This window comes from Saccoglossus kowalevskii, chromosome 20, assembly GCF_978046115.1.
Source record: "Saccoglossus kowalevskii chromosome 20, keSacKowa6.1, whole genome shotgun sequence".
Classification (NCBI taxonomy): domain Eukaryota; kingdom Metazoa; phylum Hemichordata; class Enteropneusta; family Harrimaniidae; genus Saccoglossus; species Saccoglossus kowalevskii.
Genome location: NC_140660.1, coordinates 12,619,752 through 12,645,342, shown reverse-complemented (window position 1 = coordinate 12,645,342; position 25,591 = coordinate 12,619,752). Strand labels below are relative to the sequence as shown.

Genomic DNA, 25,591 nt, shown 5'->3' with positions numbered 1-25,591 from the left:
TATTACATGTTACATGTCCAAATACTTTCGCGTTTGTCGAATCGCACGCGATGTTTGACGCCACTACGACCTTTGTTTGTCCTGTTTTTACGTTCGATTTCACGCATAACGCGTGATTCTCGCAGTGAATGGAAAATGGTCTAGTGTTTTAGTTGCTTTATAACAATATGCTACGGAATCTGACGTGATATGACGGATAATTATGATTTATTTAAATAAAAATGTTGCGTGTCAAACCAACCCACAGTGGTGTACTCATGAATAAAGGTTCATTAAATGTCAATACAGATTTTCATGTTGTATGCTCTACAATTTTCGTCTGACTATGTTATCAACAGATTCCTATACCTTACAATTTATTTGCAAATTACTGCTGAGATCTTTTTGGGGTAGGGAAAACCACGTGACTTGTTTTGCCACAAATAATGTTTCATATTATTCGGTCATCGCTAGCACTGTGCCATTGATTGACGTATTTTCATTGTGTTTTGAATAGTGGTTACACTATTTTGAGAAAAAAAGGTCTCGTGGGTCTCGCTCTCTCAATGAGATTTCGGCGGACATATGTGAATGAGGTCTATTGATTTACACTTTAGTTATATTACCGCGTTTTGCGTTATTTGTCATAATGAAGTTTCAGAGTACGGTCAATCTTTACCTCTCTTTTGACGCCGTTGTCCCTTTCGCATCAGAAACTCTGTAATGAAAACCGAGTTTGTTTTCATGGACTGAAAATCTGTCACACGAGCAACCTCTTGTATTTGTTCATCTGTTAGATTCTTGCCAAGAAATTTGGCAATTTTCATGACGTATTCTTGTGGAGACTAATATATAAGCATGTTTTTATTATGGTTAAAGGGCGGTGATTGTCGCGCCACGCATGCGCGATATACGGGTCTAATATAAACAAAGATGGCGACTGACTGTTGCACAGACCAACAAGTACAAACCGAAAGGTTACTAAGCTTTGACTAAGTACTTTCCTCTGTAATTGAAAGGTATCGACAGTCAGTAATTACTGTAATACTGTGGCCATGTCAAAAATCGTACACCGGATTTCTGTTAGAAGAGATCTCGTTGAAAGTGAGAGTACCCCGAGATTCAAATAGTGTTCCATTTTCTCATTGCAGCAAATGTTAAACTGGAACATTATAAATTTCATTTGTTTTTAGAAATCATTATTGTGATAATGTCATACTTTTTGGAAATTATTCTTCTCCATTGCACAACATTATTGAGGAACTCTGACATATAATGTAACGTAAAGTCTGACATATAATGTAACGTAAAGTCTGACATATAATGTAATGTAAAGTCTTACATATAATGAAACCCAAAGTCTGACATATAATAATACGTAAAAGACTGACATATAATGTAACGTAAAGTCTAACATATAATGTAATGTAAAGTCTTACATATAATGAAACACAAAGTCTGACATATAATAATATGTAAAGTCTGACATATAATGTAACGTAGTCTGACATATAGTGTAATGTAAAGTCTTACATATAATGAAACCCAAAGTCTGACATATAATGTAACGTAAAGTCTGACATATAATAATACGTAAAGTCTGACATATAATGTAACGTAAAGTCTTACATATAACGTAATGTAAAGTCTTACATATAATGAAACCCAAAGTCTGACATATAATAATACGTAAAGTCTGACATAAAATGTAATGTAAAGTCTGACATATAAAGTAATGTAAAGTCTTACATATAATGAAACGTAAAGTCTGACATATACTAATACGTAAAGTCTGACATATAATGTAACGTAAAGTCTGACATATAATGTAATGTAAGGTCTTACATATAATGAAACCCAAAGTCTGACATATAATGTAACGTAAAGTCTGACATATAATGTAACGTAAAGTCTGACATATAATGTAACGTAAAGTCTGACATACAATGTAATGTAAGGTCTTACATATAATGAAACCCAAAGTCTGACATATAATGTAACGTAAAGTCTGACATATAATGTAACGTAAAGTCTGACATATAATGTAACGTAAAGTCTGACATATAATGTAACGTAAAGTCTTACATATAATGTAATGTAAAGTCTTACATATAATGAAACCCAAAGTCTGACATATAATAATACGTAAAGTCTGACATAAAATGTAATGTAAAGTCTGACATATAAAGTAATGTAAAGTCTTACATATAATGAAACGTAAAGTCTGACATATAATAATACGTAAAGTCTGACATAAAATGTAATGTAAAGTCTGACATATAATGTAATGTAAGGTCTTACATATAATGAAACCCAAAGTCTGACATATAATGTAACGTAAAGTCTGACATATAATGTAACGTAAAGTCTGACATATAATGTAACGTAAAGTCTGACATATAATGTAATGTAAAGTCTTAAATATAATGAAACCCAAAGTCTGACATATAATAATACGTAAAGTCTGACATATAATATAATGTAAAGTCTGACATATAATGTAACGTAAAGTCTGACATATAATGTAACGTAGTCTGACATATAGTGTAATGTAAAGTCTTACATATAATGAAACCCAAAGTCTGACATATAATGTAACGTAAAGTCTGACATATAATATAACGTAAAGTCTGACATATAATGTAATGTAAAGTCTAACATATAATGTAATGTAAAGACTTACATATAATGAAACCCAAAGTCTGACATATAATAATACGTAAAGTCTGACATATAATGTAACGTAAAGTCTTACATATAACGTAATGTAAAGTCTTACATATAATGAAACCCAAAGTCTGACATATAATAATACGTAAAGTCTGACATAAAATGTAATGTAAAGTCTGACATATAAAGTAATGTAAAGTCTTACATATAATGAAACGTAAAGTCTGACATATACTAATACGTAAAGTCTGACATATAATGTAACGTAAAGTCTGACATATAATGTAATGTAAGGTCTTACATATAATGAAACCCAAAGTCTGACATATAATGTAACGTAAAGTCTGACATATAATGTAACGTAAAGTCTGACATATAATGTAACGTAAAGTCTGACATACAATGTAATGTAAGGTCTTACATATAATGAAACCCAAAGTCTGACATATAATGTAACGTAAAGTCTGACATATAATGTAACGTAAAGTCTGACATATAATGTAACGTAAAGTCTGACATATAATGTAATGTAAAGTCTTACATATAATGAAACCCAAAGTCTGACATATAATAATACGTAAAGTCTGACATAAAATGTAATGTAAAGTCTGACATATAAAGTAATGTAAAGTCTTACATATAATGAAACGTAAAGTCTGACATATAATAATACGTAAAGTCTGACATAAAATGTAATGTAAAGTCTGACATATAATGTAATGTAAGGTCTTACATATAATGAAACCCAAAGTCTGACATATAATGTAACGTAAAGTCTGACATATAATGTAACGTAAAGTCTGACATATAATGTAATGTAAAGTCTTACATATAATGAAACCCAAAGTCTGACATATAATAATACGTAAAGTCTGACATATAATATAATGTAAAGTCTGACATATAATGTAACGTAAAGTCTGACATATAATATAACGTAAAGTCTGACATATAATGTAACGTAAAGTCTGACATATAATATAACGTAAAGTCTGACATATAATGTAACGTAAAGTCTGACATATAATGTAACGTAAAATCTGACATATAATAATACGTAAAGTCTGACATATAATATAAAGTAAAGTCTGACATATAATGTAACGTAAAGTCTGACATATAATATAACGAAAAGTCTGACATATAATATAACGTAAAGTCTGACATATAATGTAACGTAAAGTCTGACATATAATATAACGTAAAGTCTGACATATAATGTAACGTAAAGTCTGACATATAATGTAACGTAAAATCTGACATATAATAATACGTAAAGTCTGACATATAATATAAAGTAAAGTCTGACATATAATGTAACGTAAAGTCTGACATATAATATAACGAAAAGTCTGACATATAATATAACGTAAAGTCTGACATATAATGTAACGTAAAGTCTGACATATAATATAACGTAAAGTCTGACATATAATGTAATGTAAAGTCTGACCTATAATGAAACCCAAAGTCTGTCATATAATTATACGTAAAGTCAGGTATATAATGTAATGTAAAGTCTGACGTGTAATGAAACCCAAAATCTGATATATAATGATACGTAAAGTCTGACATATATCGTAAGGTGCGATGTTTTATTACACAACTGACAAGTCTCGAGTTGTAGAGCCATCGGTGCGAGAATGGGGGTGGTATTATAGGTCAGAAAATGTGTTCTTATGACTCACCGAACGTTTTCGCAGACGAAATTGGAACGTTTATTTTCAGCAGCTTTCTAAAGGTAACTGTCGAACTCGAACTTGTCTATTGGTTAGAAAAATCTAAACTTTAAGTGGTCATCATCTGCGCACACGCGGGAATTGAGTCCAAAGCGGCGACAACAACACACGCTAAAAACGCAAAAGCTCATGGATAGACGCTTGTTTGTAAACAATGACACGCTATGGCCATATTATGCATGCGCAGGTGACGACTCACCCGCATTGTAGCAATGATTGTATAACTAATCGTACACATTCTAAAACACAACATCTACTCATGTGTCTTTCAATTATTGACACGATGTTTTGACAATTTACATACGGTTACCTGTTTGATATCTTCATATCTGATAAACATGGTCCATGGTTCCTCTTTATATTTAGCCCAATCAATTGTATATTGAAAGTATGAACCATATTCGGCTAGATATAACAACAAAGACACTCAGGTAAAATGCTAAAGACGTGTTAGTACTCGAGCTATAACACGAATATAAATACAATTGATGTGCATATTGGAATATGTGATGCATTAATTGAGAGACTATGATGCAAAATACGTGCACATCCTGGCATCCATGCATGTGATAAAAATATGATGTAAAGCATAGACCACTTTCCCGGAAGTAACAAGACTGGGGTGCAAAACATTCCTGCTTTGTCATGGCGGAAAATACAAACAAGTCAGTTTGCTGATAGTCGACAGAAGGGAAAATATTTGTGTTACGTCGATTGATACACCCAGAAACACAATATCACGCCCGCAAGTTTACACTGCACACCAAAACGACATGCGCGCGCATGCGAAACGCCGTATTTTCGACTTCCGGGACTTCTATGAAGATTATAATTGTTACACAAATACGTCATTTTAACGTCAAAGGCACAATTTTGCAAAATTGATAGAAATGTTGCATTAAACATAGGATAACGCATTGGTTTTAATGGCGAATATTTTTGAACTGTTTATTTTCTCTCACTTTATGACGGTGTGTTCCAGGCAATCAAAGTCATCAATAGTAGAGGGCAGTTTATTCGACCTCGTTTTTGAGGTGTTTCTTATAAGATATTATATAATTAATGTGAATATCTGAAAGGCTAATGTCAAGAAGGAGTAATTATAAACGAGATTTGACTGTATAGCTAAGCCGCAGTTCAAAGACAATCAACGGCAACCTTGAGGTATATGAAGATTTCTGGTCCTCTGGTATAAAAACGTTTCTATGTCGTCTGCATGGGGGGGGGGGGGTGATTTTGTCGTGGCAACAATCGATATCTCATAAGAACGCCGGGAGCCAAGGGAACCAGATAATAAATGACAGAGGCAAAAAATCAACCCCCATTCACGCACAGAAACCGACTGAGGACGCTATAACTCACATCTTTTCTACTAGCTGTAACCTTATAATATTTTGACATGCTAACAAAATAGATTGTTGTTGGTTACTCACTGTTCTCGTTGCAATAATGTTTGATGAAAATTTCCCATTCAATTGGTTCCAACACTTTTGTAATATGGTGATAATTGAATAAAGACACGGCTACATCCTTTGGATTTCTGGTGACTATAATTGTCTGAAATTAATTAAAATTGCTAATTAAACAACATTAAAATTGCTAATTAAACAACATTAAAGCAATCACTACTGCTTTCTTACTCTCTCAATTACGCCCTAAATAGAATTATGAATAAAATAGGTATATAAAAATATTGACTGGAGCCTGTGGTGCACACTGGCAGCTTTGTGTAAATATTGACTGTAGCCTGTGATGCACAATGACAGCCATGTGTAAATATTGACTGGAGCCTGTGATGCACTCTGGCAGCTCTGTGTAAATATTGACTGTAGCTTGTGATGCACACTGGCAGCCGTAGGTAAATATTGACTGGAGCCTGTGATGCACTATCACAGCCATATGTAAATATTGAATGGAGCCTGTGATGCACACTGGCAGCCATATGTAAATATTGACTGGAGCCTGTGATGCACACTGGCAGCTCTGTGTAAATATTGGCTGTAGCCTGTGATGCACACTGACAACCATGTGTAAATATTGACTGAAGCCTGCGATGCACTCTGCTAGCCGTAGGTAAATATTGACTGGAGCCTGTGATGCACTATCGCAGCCATATGTAAATATTGACTGGAGCCTGTGATGCACACTGGCAGCCATATGTAAATATTGACTGGAGCCTGTGATGCACACTAGCAGCTCTGTGTAAATATTGGCTGTAGCCTGTGATGCACACTGACAACCATGTGCAAATATTGACTGAAGCCTGCGATGCACTCTGCTAGCCGTAGGTAAATATTGACTGGAGCCTGTGATGCACTATCGCAGCCATATGTAAATATTGACTGGAGCCTGTGATGCACACTGGCAGCCATATGTAAATATTGACTGGAGCCTGTGATGCACACTGGCAGCTCTGTGTAAATATTGACTGTAGCCTGTGATGCACACTGACAGCCATGTGTAAATATTGAGTGAAGCCTGCGATGCACTCTGCCAGCCGTAGATAAATATTGACTGGAGCCTGTGATGCACTATCGCAGCCGAATGTAAATATTGACTGGAGCCTGTGATGCACACTGGCAGCTCTGTGTAAATATTGACTGGAGTCTGTGATGCACACTGGCAGCCATGTGTAAATATTGACTGGGGCCTGTGATGCACACTGGCAGCTGTGTAAATATTGACTGGAGTCTGTGATGCACACTGGCAGCCATGTGTAAATATTGACTGGAGCCTGTGATGCACACTGGCAGCTCTGTGTAAATATTGACTGGAGCATGTGATGCACACTGGCCGCCATGTGTACATATTGATTGGAGCCTGTGATGCACACTGGCAGCCATGTGTAAATATTGACTGGAGCCTGTGATGCACACTGGCAGCTCTGTGTAAATATTGACTGGAGCATGTGATGCACACTGGCAGCCATGTGTACATATTGATTGGAGCCTGTGATGCACACTGGCAGCCATGTGTAAATATTGATTGGAGCCTGTGATGCACACTGGCAGATATGTGTACATATTGACTGGAGCCTGTGATGCACACTGGCAGATATGTGTAAATATTGACTGGAGCCTGTGATGCACACTGGCAGCTCTGTGTAAATATTGACTGGAGTCTGTTATGCACACTGGCAGCCATGTGTAAATATTGACTGGAGCCTGTGATGCACACTGGCAGCCATGTGTAAATATTGACTGGAGCCTGTGATGCACACTGGCAGATATGTGTAAATATTGACTGGAGCCTGTGATGCACACTGGCAGCTCTGTGTAAATATTGACTGGAGTCTGTGATGCACACTGGCAGCCATGTGTAAATATTGACTGGAGCCTGTGATGCACACTGGCAGCTCTGTGTAAATATTGACTGGAGTCTGTGATGCACACTGGCAGCCATGTGTAAATATTGACTGGAGCCTGTGATGCACACTGGCAGCTCTGTGTAAATATTGACTGGAGTCTGTGATGCACACTGGCAGCCATGTGTAAATATTGACTGGAGCCTGTGATGCACACTGGCAGCTCTGTGTAAATATTGACTGGAGTCTGTGATGCACACTGGCAGCCATGTGTAAATATTGACTGGAGCCTGTGATGCACACTGGCAGCTCTGTGTAAATATTGACTGGAGCATGTGATGCACACTGGCAGCCATGTGTACATATTGATTGGAGCCTGTGATGCACACTGGCAGCCATGTGTAAATATTGACTGGAGCCTGTGATGCACACTGGCAGCTCTGTGTAAATATTGACTGGAGTCTGTTATGCACACTGGCAGCCATGTGTAAATATTGACTGGAGCCTGTGATGCACACTGGCAGCTAGGTGTAAATATTGACTGGAGCCTGTGATGCACACTGGCAGCTCTGTGTAAATATTGACTGGAGCCTGTGATGCACATTGGCAGCCATGTGTACATATTGATTGGAGCCTATGAAGCACATTGGCAGCCATGTGTAAATATTGACTGAAGCCTGTAATGCACACTAGCAGCCATGTGTAAATATTGACTGAAGCCAGTGATGCACACTGGCAGCCATGTGTAAATATTGACTGGAGCCTATGATGCACACTGACAGCCGTAGGTAAATATTGACTGGAGCCTGTGATGCACTATCACAGCCATATGTAAATATTGACTGGAGCCTGTGATGCACACTGGCAGCCATATGTAAATATTGACTGGAGCCTGTGATGCACACTGGCAGCTCTGTGTAAATATTGGCTGTAGCCTGTGATGCACACTGACAAACCATGTGTAAATATTGACTGAAGCCTGCGATGCACTCTGCTAGCCATAGGTAAATATTGACTGGAGCCTGTGATGCACGATCGCAGCCATATGTAAATATTGACTGGAGCCTGTGATGCACACTGGCAGCTCTGTGTAAATATTGACTGTAGCCTGTGATGCACACTGACAGCCATGTGTAAATATTGACTGAAGCCTGTGATGCACTCTGCCAGCCGTAGATAAATATTGACTGGAGCCTGTGATGCACTATCGCAGCCGAATGTAAATATTGACTGGAGCCTGTGATGCACACTGGCAGCCATATGCAAATATTGATTGGAGCCTGTGATGCACACTGACAGCCATGTGTACATATTGACTGGAGCCTGTGATGCACACTGGCAGCTCTGTGTAAATATTGACTGGAGTCTGTGATGCACACTGGCAGCCATGTGTAAATATTGACTGGAGCCTGTGATGCACACTGACAGCTCTGTGTAAATATTGACTGGAGTCTGTGATGCACACTGGCAGCCATGTGTAAATATTGACTGGAGTCTGTGATGCACACTGGCAGCCATGTGTAAATATTGACTGAAGCCTGTGATGCACTCTGCCAGCCGTAGATAAATATTGACTGGAGCCTGTGATGCACTATCGCAGCCAAATGTAAATATTGACTGGAGCCTGTGATGCACACTGGCAGCCATATGCAAATATTGATTGGAGCCTGTGATGCACACTGACAGCCATGTGTACATATTGACTGGAGCCTGTGATGCACACTGGCAGATATGTGTAAATATTGACTGGAGCCTGTGATGCACACTGGCAGCTCTGTGTAAATATTGACTGGAGCCTGTGATGCACACTGGCAGCTCTGTGTGAATATTGACTGGAGTCTGTGATGCACACTGGCAGCCATGTGTAAATATTGACTGGAGCCTGTGATGCACACTGGCAGCCATGTGTAAATATTGACTGGAGCCTGTGATGCACACTGGCAGCCATGTGTAAATATTGACTGGAGTCTGTGATGCACACTGGCAGCCATGTGTAAATATTGACTGAAGCCTGTGATGCACTCTGCCAGCCGTAGATAAATATTGACTGGAGCCTGTGATGCACTATCGCAGCCGAATGTAAATATTGACTGGAGCCTGTGATGCACACTGGCAGCCATATGCAAATATTGATTGGAGCCTGTGATGCACACTGACAGCCATGTGTACATATTGACTGGAGCCTGTGATGCACACTGGCAGATATGTGTAAATATTGACTGGAGCCTGTGATGCACACTGGCAGCCATGTGTAAATATTGACTGGAGCCTGTGATGCACACTGGCAGCCATGTGTAAATATTGACTGGAGCCTGTGATGCACACTGGCTGCCATGTGTAAATTTTGACTGGAGCCTGTGATGCACACAGGCAGCCATGTGTAAATATTGACTGGAGCCTGTGATGCACACTGGCAGCCATGTGTAAATATTGACTGGAGCCTGTGATGCACACTGGCAGCCATGTGTAAATATTGACTGGAGCCTGTGATGCACACTGGCAGCCATGTGTAAATATTGACTGGAGCCTGTGATGCACACTGGCAGCCATGTGTAAATATTGACTGGAGCCTGTGATGCACACTGGCAGCCATGTGTAAATATTGACTGGAGCCTGTGATGCACACTGGCAGCCATGTGTAAATATTGACTGGAGCCTGTGATGCACACTGGCAGCCATGTGTAAATATTGACTGGAGCCTGTGATGCACACTGGCAGCCATATGTAAATATTGACTGGGGCCTGTGATGCACACTAGCAGCCATGTGTAAATATTGACTGGAGCCTGTGATGCACACTGGCAGCCATGTGTAAATATTGACTGGAGCCTGTGATGCACACTAGCAGCCATGTGTAAATATTGACTAGAGCCTGTGATGCACCCTGGCAGTCATGTGTAAATATTGACTGAAGCCTGTAATGCATACTGGCAGCCATATGTAAATATTGACTGGAGCCTGTGATGCACACTGGCAGCCATGTGTAAATATTGACTGGAGCCTGTGATGCACACCGGCAGCCATATGTAAATATTGACTGGAGCCTGTGATGCACACTGGCAGCCATGTGTAAATATTGACTGGAGCCTGTGATGCACACTGGCAGCCATGTGTAAATATTGACTGAAACCTGTGATGCACACTGGCAGCCATGTGTAAATATTCACTGGAGCCTGTGATGCACACTGGCAGCTCTGTGTAAGTATTGACTGGAGCCTGTAATGCACACTGGCAGCCATGTGTAAATATTAACTGGAGCCTGCGATGCACACTGGCAGGTCTGTAAATATTGACTGGAGCCTGTGATGCACACCGACAGCTCTGTGTTGTAAATATTGACTGGAGCCTGTGATGCACACTGGCATACATGTGTAAATATTTACTGGAGCCTGTGATGTACACTGGCAGCCATGTGTAAATATTGACTGGAGCCTGTGATGCACACTGGCAGCCATGTGTAAATATTGACTGGAGCCTGTGATGCACACTGGCAGCTCTGTGTAAATATTGGCTGTAGCCTGTGATGCACACTGGCAGCTCTCTGTAAATATTGGCTGTAGCCTGTGATGCACACTGGCAGCCATGTGTACATATTGACTGGAGCCTGTGATGCACACTGGCAGCCATGTGTAAATATTTACTGGAGCCTGTGATGCACACTGGCATACATGTGTAAATATTTACTGGAGCCTGTGATGTACACTGGCAGCCATGTGTAAATATTGACTGTAGCCTGTGATGCACACCGGCAGCCATGTGTAAATATTGATTGGAGCCTGTGATGCACACTGGCATACATGTGTAAATATTTACTGGAGCCTGTGATGCATACTGGCAGCCATGTGTAAATATTGACTGGAGCCTGTGATGCATACTGGCAGCCATGTGTACATATTGACTGGAGCCTGTGATGCACACTGGCAGCCATGTGTAAATATTGACTGGAGCCTGTGATGCACACTGGCAGCCATGTGTAAATATTGACTGGAGCCTGTGATGCACACTGGCAGCCATGTGTAAATATTGACTGGAGCCTGTGATGCACACTGGCAGCCAAGTGTAAATATTGACTGGAGCCTGTGATGCACACTGGCAGCCATGTGTAAATATTTACTGGAGCCTGTGATGCATACTGGCAGCCATGTGTAAATATTTACTGGAGCCTGTGATGCACACTGGCAGCCATGTGTAAATATTGACTGGAGCCTGTGATGCACACTGGCAGCCATGTGTAAATATTGACTGGAGCCTGTGATGCACACTGGCAGCCATGTGTAAATATTGACTGGAGCCTGTGATGCACACTGGCAGCCATGTGTACATATTGACTGGAGCCTGTGATGCACACTGGCAGCCATATGTACATATTGATTGGAGCCTGTGATGCACACTGGCATACATGTGTAAATATTTACTGGAGCCTGTGATGCACACTGGCAGCTCTGTGTAAATATTGACTGGAGCCTGTGATGCACACTGGCAGCTCTGTGTAAATATTGACTGGAGTCTGTGATGCACACTGGCAGCCATGTGTACATTTTGATTGGAGCCTATGAAGCACATTGGCAGCCATGTGTAAATATTGACTGGAGCCTGTGATGCACACTGGCAGTCATGTGTAAATATTTACTGGAGCCTGTGATGCACACTGGCAGCCATGTGTACATATTGACTGGAGCCTGTGATGCACACTGGCAGCTCTGTGTAAATATTGACTGGAGCCTGTGATGCACACTGGCAGCCATGTGTACATTTTGATTGGAGCCTATGAAGCACATTGGCAGCCATGTGTAAATATTGACTGAAGCCTGTAATGCACACTAGCAGCCATGTGTAAATATTGACTGAAGCCAGTGATGCACACTGGCAGCCATGTGTAAATATTGACTGGAGCCTATGATGCACAATGACAGCCGTAGGTAAATATTGACTGGAGCCTGTGATGCACTATCACAGCCATATGTAAATATTGACTGGAGCCTGTGATGCACACTGGCAGCCATATGTAAATATTGACTGGAGTCTGTGATGCACACTGGCAGCCATGTGTACATATTGATTGGAGCCTGTGATGCACACTGGCAGCCATGTGTACATTTTGATTGGAGCCTATGAAGCACATTGGCAGCCATGTGTAAATATTGACTGAAGCCTGTAATGCACACTAGCAGCCATGTGTAAATATTGACTGAAGCCAGTGATGCACACTGGCAGCCATGTGTAAATATTGACTGGAGCCTATGATGCACACTGACAGCCGTAGGTAAATATTGACTGGAGCCTGTGATGCACTATCACAGCCATATGTAAATATTGACTGGAGCCTGTGATGCACACTGGCAGCCATATGTAAATATTGACTGGAGTCTGTGATGCACACTGGCAGCCATGTGTAAATATTGACTGGAGCCTGTGATGCACACTGGCAGCCATGTGTAAATATTGACTGGAGCCTGTAATGCACACTGGCAGCCATGTGTAAATATTGACTGGAGCCTGTGATGCACACTGGCAGCTCTGTGTAAATATTGACTGGAGCCTGTGATGCACACTGGCAGCCATGTGTAAATATTGACTGGAGCCTGTAATGCACACTGACAGCCATGTGTACATATTGACTGGAGCCTGTGATGCACACTGGCAGCCATGTGTAAATATTGACTGGAGCCTGTGATGCACACTGGCAGCTCTGTGTGAATATTGACTGGAGTCTGTTATGCACACTGGCAGCCATGTGTAAATATTGACTGGAGCCTGTGATGCACACTGGCAGCTCTGTGTGAATATTGACTGGAGTCTGTTATGCACACTGGCAGCCATGTGTAAATATTGACTGGAGCCTGTGATGCACACTGGCAGCTCTGTGTAAATATTGACTGGAGCCTATGATGCACACTGGCAGATATGTGTAAATATTGACTGAAGCCTATGATGCACACTGGCAGCCATGTGTAAATATTGACTGGAGCCTGTGATGCACACTGGCAGCCATATGTACATATTGACTGGAGCCTGTGATGCACACTGGCAGCTCTGTGTAAATATTGACTGGAGTCTGTGATGCACACTGGCAGCTCTGTGTAATTATTGACTGGAGCCTGTGATGCACACTGGCAGCTCTGTGTGAATATTGACTGGAGTCTGTGATGCACACTGGCAGCCATGTGTAAATATTGACTGGAGCCTGTGATGCACACTGGCAGCCATGTGTAAATATTGACTGGAGCCTGTGATGCACACTGGCAGCCATGTGTACATATTGACTGGAGCCTGTGATGCACACTGGCAGCTCTGTGTAAATATTGACTGGAGTCTGTGATGCACACTGGCAGCTCTGTGTAATTATTGACTGGAGCCTGTGATGCACACTGGCAGCTCTGTGTGAATATTGACTGGAGCCTGTGATGCACACTGGCAGCCATGTGTAAATATTGACTGGAGCCTGTGATGCACACTGGCAGCCATGTGTACATATTGACTGGAGCCTGTGATGCACACTGGCAGCTCTGTGTAAATATTGACTGGAGTCTGTGATGCACACTGGCAGCTCTGTAAGTATTGACTGGAGTCTGTGATGCACACTGGCAGCTCTGTGTAATTATTGACTGGAGCCTGTGATGCACACTGGCAGCCATGTGTAAATAATGACTGGAGCCTGTGATGCACACTGGCAGCTATGTGTGAATATTGACTGGAGCCTGTGATGCACACTGGCAGCCATGTGTAAATATTGACTGGAGCCTGTGATGCACACTGGCAGCCAAGTGTACATTTTGATTGGAGCCTATGAAGCACATTGGCAGCCATGTGTAAATATTGACTGGAGCCTGTGATGCACACTGGCAGCCATGTGTAAATATTCACTGGAGCCTGTGATGCACACTGACAGCTCTGTGTTGTAAATATTGACTGGAGCCTGTGATGCACACTGGCAGCTCTGTGTAAATATCGACTGGAGCCTGTAATGCACACTGGCAGCCATGTGTAAATATTGACTGGAGCCTGTGATGCACACTGGCAGCTCAGTGTAAATATTGACTGGAGCCTGTGATGCACACTGGCAGATATGTGTAAATATTGACTGGAGCCTGTGATGCACACTGGCAGCCATGTGTAAATATTGACTGAAAGCTGTGATGCACACTGGCAGCCATGTGTAAATATTCACTGGACCCTGTGATGCACACTGGCAGCCATGTGTAAATATTGACTGGACCCTGTGATGCACACTGGCAGCCATGTGTAAATATTGACTGGAGCCTGTGATGCACACTGGCAGCTGTGTGTAAATATTGACTGGAGCCTGTGATGCACACTGGCAGCCACGTGTAAATATTGACTGGAGCCTGTGATGCACACTGGCAGCCATGCGTAAATATTGACTGGAGCCTGTGATGCACACAGACAGCCATGTGTAAATATTGACTGGAGCCTGTGATGCACACTGGCAGCTGTGTGTAAATATTGACTGGAGCCTGTGATGCACACTGGCAGCCATGTGTAAATATTGACTGGAGCCTGTGATGCACACTGGCAGCCATGTGTACACATTGACTGGAGCCTGTGATGCACACTGGCAGCCACGTGTAAATATTGACTGGAGCCAGTAATGCACACTGGCAGCTCTGTGTAAATATTGACCGGAGTCTGTGATGCACACTGGCAGCTCTGTGTAAATATTGACTGGAGCCTGCAATGCACACTGGCATCCATGTGTAAATATTGACTGGAGCCTGTAATGCACACTGGCAGCTCTGTGTAAATATTGACCGGAGTCTGTGATGCACACTGGCAGCCATGTGTACACATTGACTGGAGCCTGTGATGGACATTGGCAGCCATGTGTAAATATTGACTGGAGCCTGTGATGCACATTGGCAGCCATGTGTAAATATTGACTGGAGCCTGTAATGCACACTGGCAGCTCTGTGTAAATATTGACCGGAGTCTGTGATGCACACTGGCAGCTCTGTGTAAATATTGACTGGAGCCTGTGATGCACACTGGCAGCCATGCGTAAATATTGACTGGAGCCTGTAATGCACATTGGCAGCCATGTGTAAATATTGACTGGAGCCCGTAATGCACACTGGCAGCTCTGTGTAAATATTGACCGGAGTCTGTGATGCACACTGGCAGCTCTGTGTAAATATTGACTGGAGCCTGTGATGCACACTGGCAGCTCTGTGTAAATATTGACTGGAGCCTGTGATGTACACTGGCAGCCATATGTAAATATTGACTGGAGCCTGTGATGCACACTGGCAGCCGTAGGTAAATATTGACTGGAGCCTGTGATGCACACTGACAGCCATGTGTAAATATTGACTGTAGCCTGTGATGCACACTGGCAGCCATGTGTACTCATTGACTGAAGCCTGTGATGCACCTTGGCAGCTCTGTGTAAATATTGACTGGAGCCTGTGATGCACACTGACAGCTATGTGTAAATATTGACTGTAGCCTGTGATGCACACTGGCAGCTCTGTGTAAATATTGACCGGAGTCTGTGATGCACACTGGCAGCTCTGTGTAAATATTGACTGGAGCCTGTGATGCACATTGGCAGCTCTGTGTACATATTGACTGGAGCCTGTGATGCACACTGGCAGCTCTGTGTAAATATTGACCGGAGTCTGTGATGCACACTGGCAGCTCTGTGTAAATATTGACTGGAGCCTGTGATGCACATTGGCAGCTCTGTGTACATATTGACTGGAGCCTGTGATGCACACTTGCAGCCATGTGTACATATTGACTGAAGCCTGTGATGCACCTTGGCAGCTCTGTGTAAATATTGACTGGAGCCTGTGATGCACACTGACAGCCATGTGTAAATATTGACTGTAGCCTGTGATGCACACTGGCAGCTCTGTGTAAATATTGACCGGAGTCTGTGATGCACACTGGCAGCTCTGTGTAAATATTGACTGGAGCCTGTGATGCACATTGGCAGCTCTGTGTACATATTGACTGGAGCCTGTGATGCACATTGGCAGCTCTGTGTACATATTGACTGGAGCCTGTGATGCACACTGGCAGCCATGTGTACATATTGACTGAAGCCTGTGATGCACCTTGGCAGCTCTGTGTAAATATTGACTGGAGCCTGTGATGCACACTGACAGCCATGTGTAAATATTGACTGTAGCCTGTGATGCACACTGGCAGCTCTGTGTAAATATTGACCGGAGTCTGTGATGCACACTGGCAGCTCTGTGTAAATATTGACTGGAGCCTGTGATGCACATTGGCAGCTCTGTGTACATATTGACTGGAGCCTGTGATGCACACTGGCAGCCATGTGTACATATTGACTGGAGCCTGTGATGCACACTGGCAGCTCTGTGTGAATATTGAATGGAGCCTGTGATGCACACTGGCAGCTCTGTGTAAATATTGACTGGAGCCTGTGATGCACACTGACAGCCATGTGTAAATATTGACTGGAGCCTGTGATGCACACTGACAGCTCTGTGTAAATATTGACTGAAGCCTGTGATGCACCTTGGCTGGCAGCCATGTGTTAATATTGACTGGAGCCTGTGATGCACACTGGCAGCTCTGTAAGTATTGACTGGAGTCTGTGATGCACACTGGCAGCTCTGTGTAAATATTGACTGTAGCCTGTGATGCACACTGGCAGCTCTGTGTAAATATTGACTGGAGCCTGTGATGCACACTGTCAGCCATGTGTAAATATTGACTGGAGCCTGTGATGCACCCTGGCAGCCATGTGTAAATATTGACTGAAGCCTGTGATGCACACTGGCAGCCATGTGTGAATATTGACCGGAGCCTGTGATGCACACTGGCAGCCATGTGTAAATATTGACTGGAGCCTGTGATGCACCCTGGCAGCCATGTGTAAATATTCACTGAAGCCTGTGATGCACCCTGGCAGCCATGTGTAAATATTGACTGGAGCCTGTGATGCACACTGGCAGCTCTGGAGCCTATGATGCACACCGGCAGCTCTGTGTAAATATTGACTGGAGCGAGGTATGTATGGGGGTCAAAAAACTAACTCTGAGACGCGATTGTGCGACTCGCCGAATGTCGATTATTGCACTCTGCGACAGGATCGCAGTGTCACTCTGCGAAGAGCACGATTCCCATTGGTTGGTTGGTCGAAAAGCGCGAATCTCGATGGTCGATCGATGTAAGGGTACACAGCATGCCTTATAGAAATGTTTAGTTTTAAATGGTTATTTCGCCTGCTGCTCGCGAACTACGGTAAACAAGTATTTACCGACGACATGCCGCGCGTTTCGGTAATCAGCAAGTATTTAACATTGATTAATTAACATATATAACATCCCCCGGAGGGGGTGAAAGGGGTTACAAAACACATGCACGTAGGTGTTGGATGCCTTATTATGGTGTAACATCAGGGAGCTGGTAACATTAACGCCATCTTGCAGTTGTAAGGCTTCGTCCGCAACATTGCTCATTAGCATAGGCGGCAGCTTTAAAGCGAGTAGAGCGCGAAGTACGTTTCACCATAGACCCTCTAAGAAGGTCTATGGTTTCACACTATGTTACGTTATTTTTTTTCATTAGCAAGTATAATTTGTTATGACTATATTCATCACTTTGAATTCCCAAATAAAACGTGTAGCGGGTCAAACTGTTTCTAGGCAATCAATATCGTTTTATTAAGAATATTAAGAGAACAAAAACGTAAAGCTATGTGAATGGACTGAAACTACTGCTGAAGATAGAAAACTAAAACGGCAGTGTCAACACTAAAATTAGATGAGTGCACGCTCTCTGCATAAACGGAAACGATGGCTTTGTTTATTTGGCCGATGTCGACGAGAAACAGATTTCCTGTACTCCCTCGTCTGATCACCGACCCTCTAGGGTCTCACGTATCTGTGTCGTCATCAGTTAAGTAGTTGAATCTCTTTCGCGTTGATGCGAATAATATTTCAGCCTAATCGCCCCATTCGAACCACTCGCGAGGTTGGTCATAATATGACCTAGATGAAAAATTCTTGAAAAATAAATATAAATTGGGTAAACGAGGGGTGAACGCAAAAGTCCTGTAATTTTATATCGGAATCACAACAGGCTGTAGGTAAGTCTAAATTAGTAAATATGACCCTGATTGCAGATTTTTCTTTGCCTCGTCTTGTCATTGGCGTCTTTTCTTTCTTTCTTTCTTTCTTTACATCGTTATTGCGTTAGTCTCTTTTTACCTCCATGGTAAGATGGTGTTATTAAAATAGAATATAGACTTAGAAAATAAAACGATTTCTCAGACGAAGTCTTGACTGATAATAATGCTGACAATGGACGTTAGACTAATATGCATTGTTTGCGACAGGAAGCTTGTCACCCGTTCTATCAGAATCGTCAACAACAGAGTATTACCGGTAGTATACATATACATGTTATAAACATTATACAAATATTAACGAAACTGTAGTAGTGTTAGCGTTTGAGCACTGGTCTTTCAGAAATTTCGAAAAGCTGGGATGATGAATCAAGGTACAAAGTAACCATTTTATAAACTATTGAAAAATCAAGACAAAAAAAATCCCTTCCCGCTACATTAAGATCAATTGAATATGGACCACCGAAATTTGGCGTTCATTTAAAAAAAATAAACCATAATTTTCAGTAATACTGACTTCGAAAATTATGATACAAAAATAATTCCATTCATACCACAAACCAACTCAGTTTTTGTTTACTTTTCACAACTGTTACAACGTATTTCATTTCTGGTTAAAATACCAGCTAATCGATCGTAGAGCACAAGTTTGGCGTTCGTTTATGATCTAAACGAAGGGAGACGATTGCAAACAACTGCTGTCATGGCAAAACGTTGCACATCGTGAATGATTTTTTTTTTCACTGCATGCAAATTATTTTCCCTGATGCACTCAACAAAGTCAAAGCTGACGTACAACATTCGTTGCAGAACGCGTGAAAAGTACTTCGCGTTCCACTCGCTTTGAAGCTGCCGCCTATGCTAATGAGCATAGTCGTCAGGACGAAGCCTTACAACTCCAAGATGGCGATAACATTACACCGTAAATAGGCAGCCAAGACCAACGTGCACGTTACACTATTTAATTTTTCTAGCCAGCGGTGTGATGTGTCCAATCACCGTAAACCATGTGTCATTTGTTTGGTCCCACAATTTGTCTTCCATGTGCTTGCCGATCACCGAACAGTGCGGCATGTCGCCGGTACATAGTGTTTACACACTTTTTTTTACCGTACCGTTTAAAACTTAATTTTTTATAAGTCATGCAGTGAACATCGACCATTGGGATTCGCGCTGTTCGACCCACCAACCAATAGGAATCGTGCTTTTCGCAGAGTGACACTGCGATCCTGTCGCAGAGTGCAATAATCGACATTTGGCGAGTCGCACAATTGCGTCGCAGAGTTAGTTTTTTAGACCCCCATACATACATGCTGGAGCCTGTGATACACACTGGCAGCCATGTGTAAATATTGACTGGAGCCTGTGATGCACACTGGCAGCTTATAGCAACTGGTGCAATTACCTTCACATATAATTGATAATGCTCAAATAGACAATGATGTCTTATGTTGTGGAACCTTACATATAAATTGCTTTTATACAAATTGTTTTTTTGATGTAGATGGATATTTTTGATGCTGCTGAACGTTACCGTGCAGAATCTGTTCCTCTCATAATTATTGCTGGTAAAGACTATGGATCTGGCTCGTCAAGGGATTGGGCAGCTAAAGGACCATTCCTACAGGTAAACTATTTTCTATGACATTTCTGGTTTAAAATTGTTTTCAGGGCAGATTAGCGCCATTCCGGGATTCAAAATAGTTTCCAGGACAGACTTGCACCATTCTGGGTTTAAAATGGTTTCCAGAACAGACTAGCCCTATTCTGCGTTTAAAATGGTTTCCAGAACAGACTAGCCCTATTCTGGGTTTAAAATGGTTTCCAGAACAGACTAGCCCTATTCTGGGTTTAAAATGGTTTCCAGGGCAGACTAGCCCCATTCTGGGTTTAAAATGGTTTCCAGAACAGACTAGCCCTATTCTGGGTTTAAAATAGTTTCCAGGACAGACTTGCACCATTCTGGGTTCAAAATGGTTTCCAGAACAGACTAGCCCTATTCTGCGTTTAAAATGGTTTCCAGAACAGACTAGCCCTATTCTGGGTTTAAAATGGTTTCCAGAACAGACTAGCCCTATTCTGGGTTTAAAATGGTTTCCAGGGCAGACTAGCCCCATTCTGGGTTTAAAATGGTTTCCAGAACAGACTAGCCCTATTCTGGGTTTAAAATGGTTTCCAGGGCAGACTAGCCCCATTCTGGGTTTAAAATGGTTTCCAGAACAGACTAGCCCTATTCTGCGTTTAAAATGGTTTCCAGAACAGACTAGCCCTATTCTGGGTTTAAAATGGTTTCCAGAACAGACTAGCCCTATTCTGGGTTTAAAATGGTTTCCAGGGCAGACTAGCCCCATTCTGGGTTTAAAATGGTTTCCAGAACAGACTAGCCCTATTCTGGGTTTAAAATGGTTTCCAGAACAGACTAGCCCTATTCTGGGTTTAAAATGGTTTCCAGGGCAGACTAGCCCTATTCTGCGTTTAAAATGGTTTCCAGAACAGACTAGCCCTATTCTGGGTTTAAAATGGTTTCCAGGGCAGACTAGCCCTATTCTGCGTTTAAAATTGTTTCCAGAACAGACTAGCCCTATTCTGCGTTTAAAATGGTTTCCAGGGCAGACTAGCCCTATTCTGGGTTCAAAATGGTTTCCAGGGCAGACTAGCCCTATTCTGGGTTTAAAATGGTTTCCAGAACAGACTAGCCCTATTCTGGGTTTAAAATGGTTTCCAGAACAGGCTAGCCCTATTCTGGGTTTAAAATGGTTTCCAGAACAGACTAGCCCCATTCTAGGTTTAAAATGGTTTCCAGGGCAGACTAGCCCTATTCTGGGTTTAAAATGGTTTCCAGAACAGACTAGCCCTATTCTGGGTTTAAAATGGTTTCCAGAACAGACTAGCCCTATTCAGGGTTTAAAATGGTTTCCAGGGCAGACTAGCCCTATTCTGGGTTTAAAATGGTTTCCAGAACAGAACAGACTAGCCCTATTCTGCATTTAAAATGGTTTCCAGAACAGACTAGCCCTATTCTGGGTTTAAAATGGTTTCCAGAACAGACTAGCCCTATTCTGCGTTTAAAATGGTTTCCAGAACAGCCTAGCCCTATTCTGGGTTTAAAATGGTTTCCAGAACAGACTAGCCCTATTCTGGGTTTAAAATGGTTTCCAGGGCAGACTAGCCCTATTCTGGGTTTAAAATGGTTTCCAGGGCAGACTAGCCCTATTCTGGGTTTAAAATGGTTTCTAGGGCAGACTAGCCCCATTCTGGGTTTAAAATGGTTTCCAGAACAGACTAGCCCCATTCTGGGTTTAAAATGGTTTCCAGAACAGACTAGCCCCATTCTGGGTTTAAAATGGTTTCCAGAACAGACTAGCCCTATTCTGAGTTCAAAATGGTTTCCAGGGCAGACTAGCCCTATTCTGGGTTTAAAATGGTTTCCAGAACAGACTAGCCCTATTCAGGGTTTAAAATGGTTTCCAGGGCAGACTAGCCCCATTCTGGGTTTAAAATGGTTTCCAGAACAGACTAGCCCCATTCTGGGTTTAAAATGGTTTCCAGAACAGACTAGCCCCATTCTGGGTTTAAAATGGTTTCCAGAACAGACTAGCCCTATTCTGAGTTCAAAATGGTTTCCAGGGTAGACTAGCCCTATTCTGGGTTTAAAATGGTTTCCAGAACAGACTAGCCCTATTCTGGGTTTAAAATGGTTTCCAGAACAGACTAGCCCCATTCTGGGTTTAAAATGGTTTCCAGGGCAGACTAGCCCTATTCTGGGTTTAAAATGGTTTCCAGGGCAGACTAGCCCCATTCTGGGTTTAAAATGGTTTCCAGAACAGACTAGCCCCATTCTGGGTTTAAAATGGTTTCCAGAACAGACTAGCCCTATTCTGGGTTTAAAATGTTTTCCAGAACAGACTAGCCCTATTCTGGGTTTAAAATGGTTTCCAGGGCAGACTAGCCCCATTCTGGGTTCAAAATTGTTTCCAAGACAGACTAAGACTAGCCTCATTCTGTTAAGGCAACTGCGTTATTCAGTTGTTGGAATGACAATTTTTCAAGTATGACTACCCTTAGTAATCAAGTTTCTGATCTTATCATTGGTATCTATATTTTAATTTTTTTTTCGTAGGGTATTAAGGCTGTGATTGCCGAGTCATATGAACGTATTCATCGTAGTAATTTGGTTGGTATGGGCATTATACCATTACAGTTTGTTGAAGGACAAACTGCAGATAGTCTTGGTTTAACTGGTAAAGAACTGTATAGTATTGACATATCTGATGGTATCAAAACTAAACAACTTGTGGATGTCAAGGTTTGTCTTATTGTAATACGTACTAGCTTAATTTTACTTAATGGCTATTGGGACCTCCAAGCTTAATTTTGATTTTAAAATAGATTTCAAAATGGCTACCTGGTTACACTGGCCTTAATCTGATTTCAAAATGGCCACCAGAACATACTAGCCTCATTCTGATTACAAAATGGCCACCAGGACATACTAGCCTCATTCTGATTACAAAATGGCCACCAGGACATACTAGTCTCATTCTGATTTCAAAATGACCACCAGGACATACTAGCCTCATTCTGATTTTAAAGTGCTCACCAGAACACACTAGCCTCATTCTGATTTCAAAATGACCACCTCCTGGTTACACTAGCCTCTTTCTGATTTCAAAATGGCCACCAGACACACTAGCCTCTATCTGATTTCAAAATGGCCACCAGAAAAACTAGCCTCTTTTTGATTTCAAAATGTCCACCAGAGACACTAGCCTCTTTCTGATTTCAAAATGGCCACCAGGACATACTAGCCTCTTTCTGATTTCAAAATGGCCACCAGGACATACTAGCCTCATTGTGGTTTCAAAATGTTCACCAAGACATACTAGCCTCATTCTGATTTCAAAATATCTTCCAGGACACACTAGCCTCATTCTGATTTCAAAATGTCCACCAGGGCACACTAGCCTTATTCTGATTTCAAAATTTCTACCAGGACACACTAGCCTCATTCTGATTTCAAAATGTCCACCAGGCCACACTAGCCTCATTGTGGTTTCAAAATGTCCACCAGGACATACTAGCCTCATTCTGATTTCAAAATGGCCACCAGGACATACTAGCCTCATTCTGATTTCAAAATGTCCACCAGGACATACTAGCCTCATTCTGATTTCAAAATGTCCACCAGGACATACTAGCCTCATTCTGATTTCAAAATGTCCTCCTGGTTACACTAGCCTCATTCTGATTTCAAAATGTCCACCAGGACACACTAGCCTCTTTCTGATCTCAAAATGGCCACCAGGACGTACGAGCCTCATTGTGTTTTCAAACTTTCCACCAGGACACACTAGCCTCATTCTGATTTCAAAATGTCCACCTGGTTACACTAGCCTCATTCTGATTTCAAAATGTCCACCAGGGCACACTAGCCTCTTTCTGATCTCAAAATGGCCACCAGGACGTACGAGCCTCATTGTGGTTTCAAAATGTCCACCTGGTTACACTAGCCTCTTTCTGATTTCAAAATGGCCACCAGGACATACTAGCCTCAATCTGATTTTAAAATGGCCACCAGGACACACTAGCCTCTATCTGATTTCAAAATGTCCACCAGAACAAACTAGCCTCATTCTGATTTCAAAATATCCTCCAGGACACACTAGCCTCATTCTGATGTCAAAATGGCCACCAGGACATACTAGCCTCATTCTGATGTCAAAATGGCCTTTAGAGCTTGTTATGCTTGCTATCAATATATGATTTTTTGTTTATCTAATGACGAGTGAATTGGAACATGCTGCGTCATAACCAATCTTTGCATGTCATTGGTGTGTCATATTGACTTCGGGGGCGCACTGCTGGTGTGATCCTCTGTAAACTTAAGCCAATGATTTTTGTCTTTATTTTTTAGCTGGATAATGGTAATACATTCAAAGCTGTGGTACGTTTTGATACAGACGTTGAACTGACCTACTTCAAACACGGTGGAATCTTAAATTACATGATTAGAAGCATGTTAGCAAAATGAATGTAAACATTGTCAATAATGTACTGTCACATTTTGTGAGTGTGTTACTGAATATTCTGCGGGAATTAATAAATTACCCATGGTCGCTATGACCTCTAAAAGCTTAACAATTCAAAATAAGAATAATTCTTTTAGTATAAAATTGCAACTAAAAACCCAGGATTCTATTGAATACAAAACTGGTACAATGAACAGCTAGCCTCATTCTGAATATGAAATGGCCCAGAACCAACTTACCTCCCACAAATGTCAAAATGGCTGCCTTGATGTTGGCTTGTCTTGATTTTCAACATTTGAGTACGCTATTACAGCTTTTTGACTTGTATACGATGTGTATAAGGTCTAATAAAGATTGTTATCATTTCCTGATTAGATTTGTCTAACTTATGAATATAGAGCAAGCTTAGAAATTGTATATAATTGTACCAATTGGCTAAAAACAGGGCTGCCATAGTGAACACTTTCTGTTTGTAAATTTGCTAATAATTCTATACAATTTTGTGACTCCCTTGTTTCTGCCTTTATGACCTCTCTCACTGGAAATTAAAAATTGCTTAAAATACTAGGCCTTATTAAACCATTGAGAGCCAATTTTTTTCACCACTCAAATTGAGATAAATTTGTTCACTGAATACAAACGCAATTTTGAACCAAACCAAGCAAATAAAATGTGACAACTAGTTTTTGATGAACAAAGTTTTGTAACATTTTATTTAGAAGAGATATGAACAAAACTAACTGTGGATG

General features: G+C 41.6%; 1 protein-coding gene across 1 annotated transcript; it reads left to right on the top strand.

The window, feature by feature from the left end:
* The first annotated feature begins 17,624 nt into the window (after nucleotides 1-17,624).
* LOC146730009 (cytoplasmic aconitate hydratase-like) lies at nucleotides 17,625-25,213 on the top strand. The gene is made up of 4 exons (XM_085494376.1): nucleotides 17,625-17,693; nucleotides 20,318-20,440; nucleotides 22,934-23,119; nucleotides 24,728-25,213. Exons 1-4 carry the CDS (start codon nucleotides 17,625-17,627, stop codon nucleotides 24,842-24,844), a joined length of 495 nt encoding a protein of 164 aa, XP_085350502.1. The 3' UTR covers nucleotides 24,845-25,213.
* The last annotated feature ends 378 nt before the right edge of the window (nucleotides 25,214-25,591 follow it).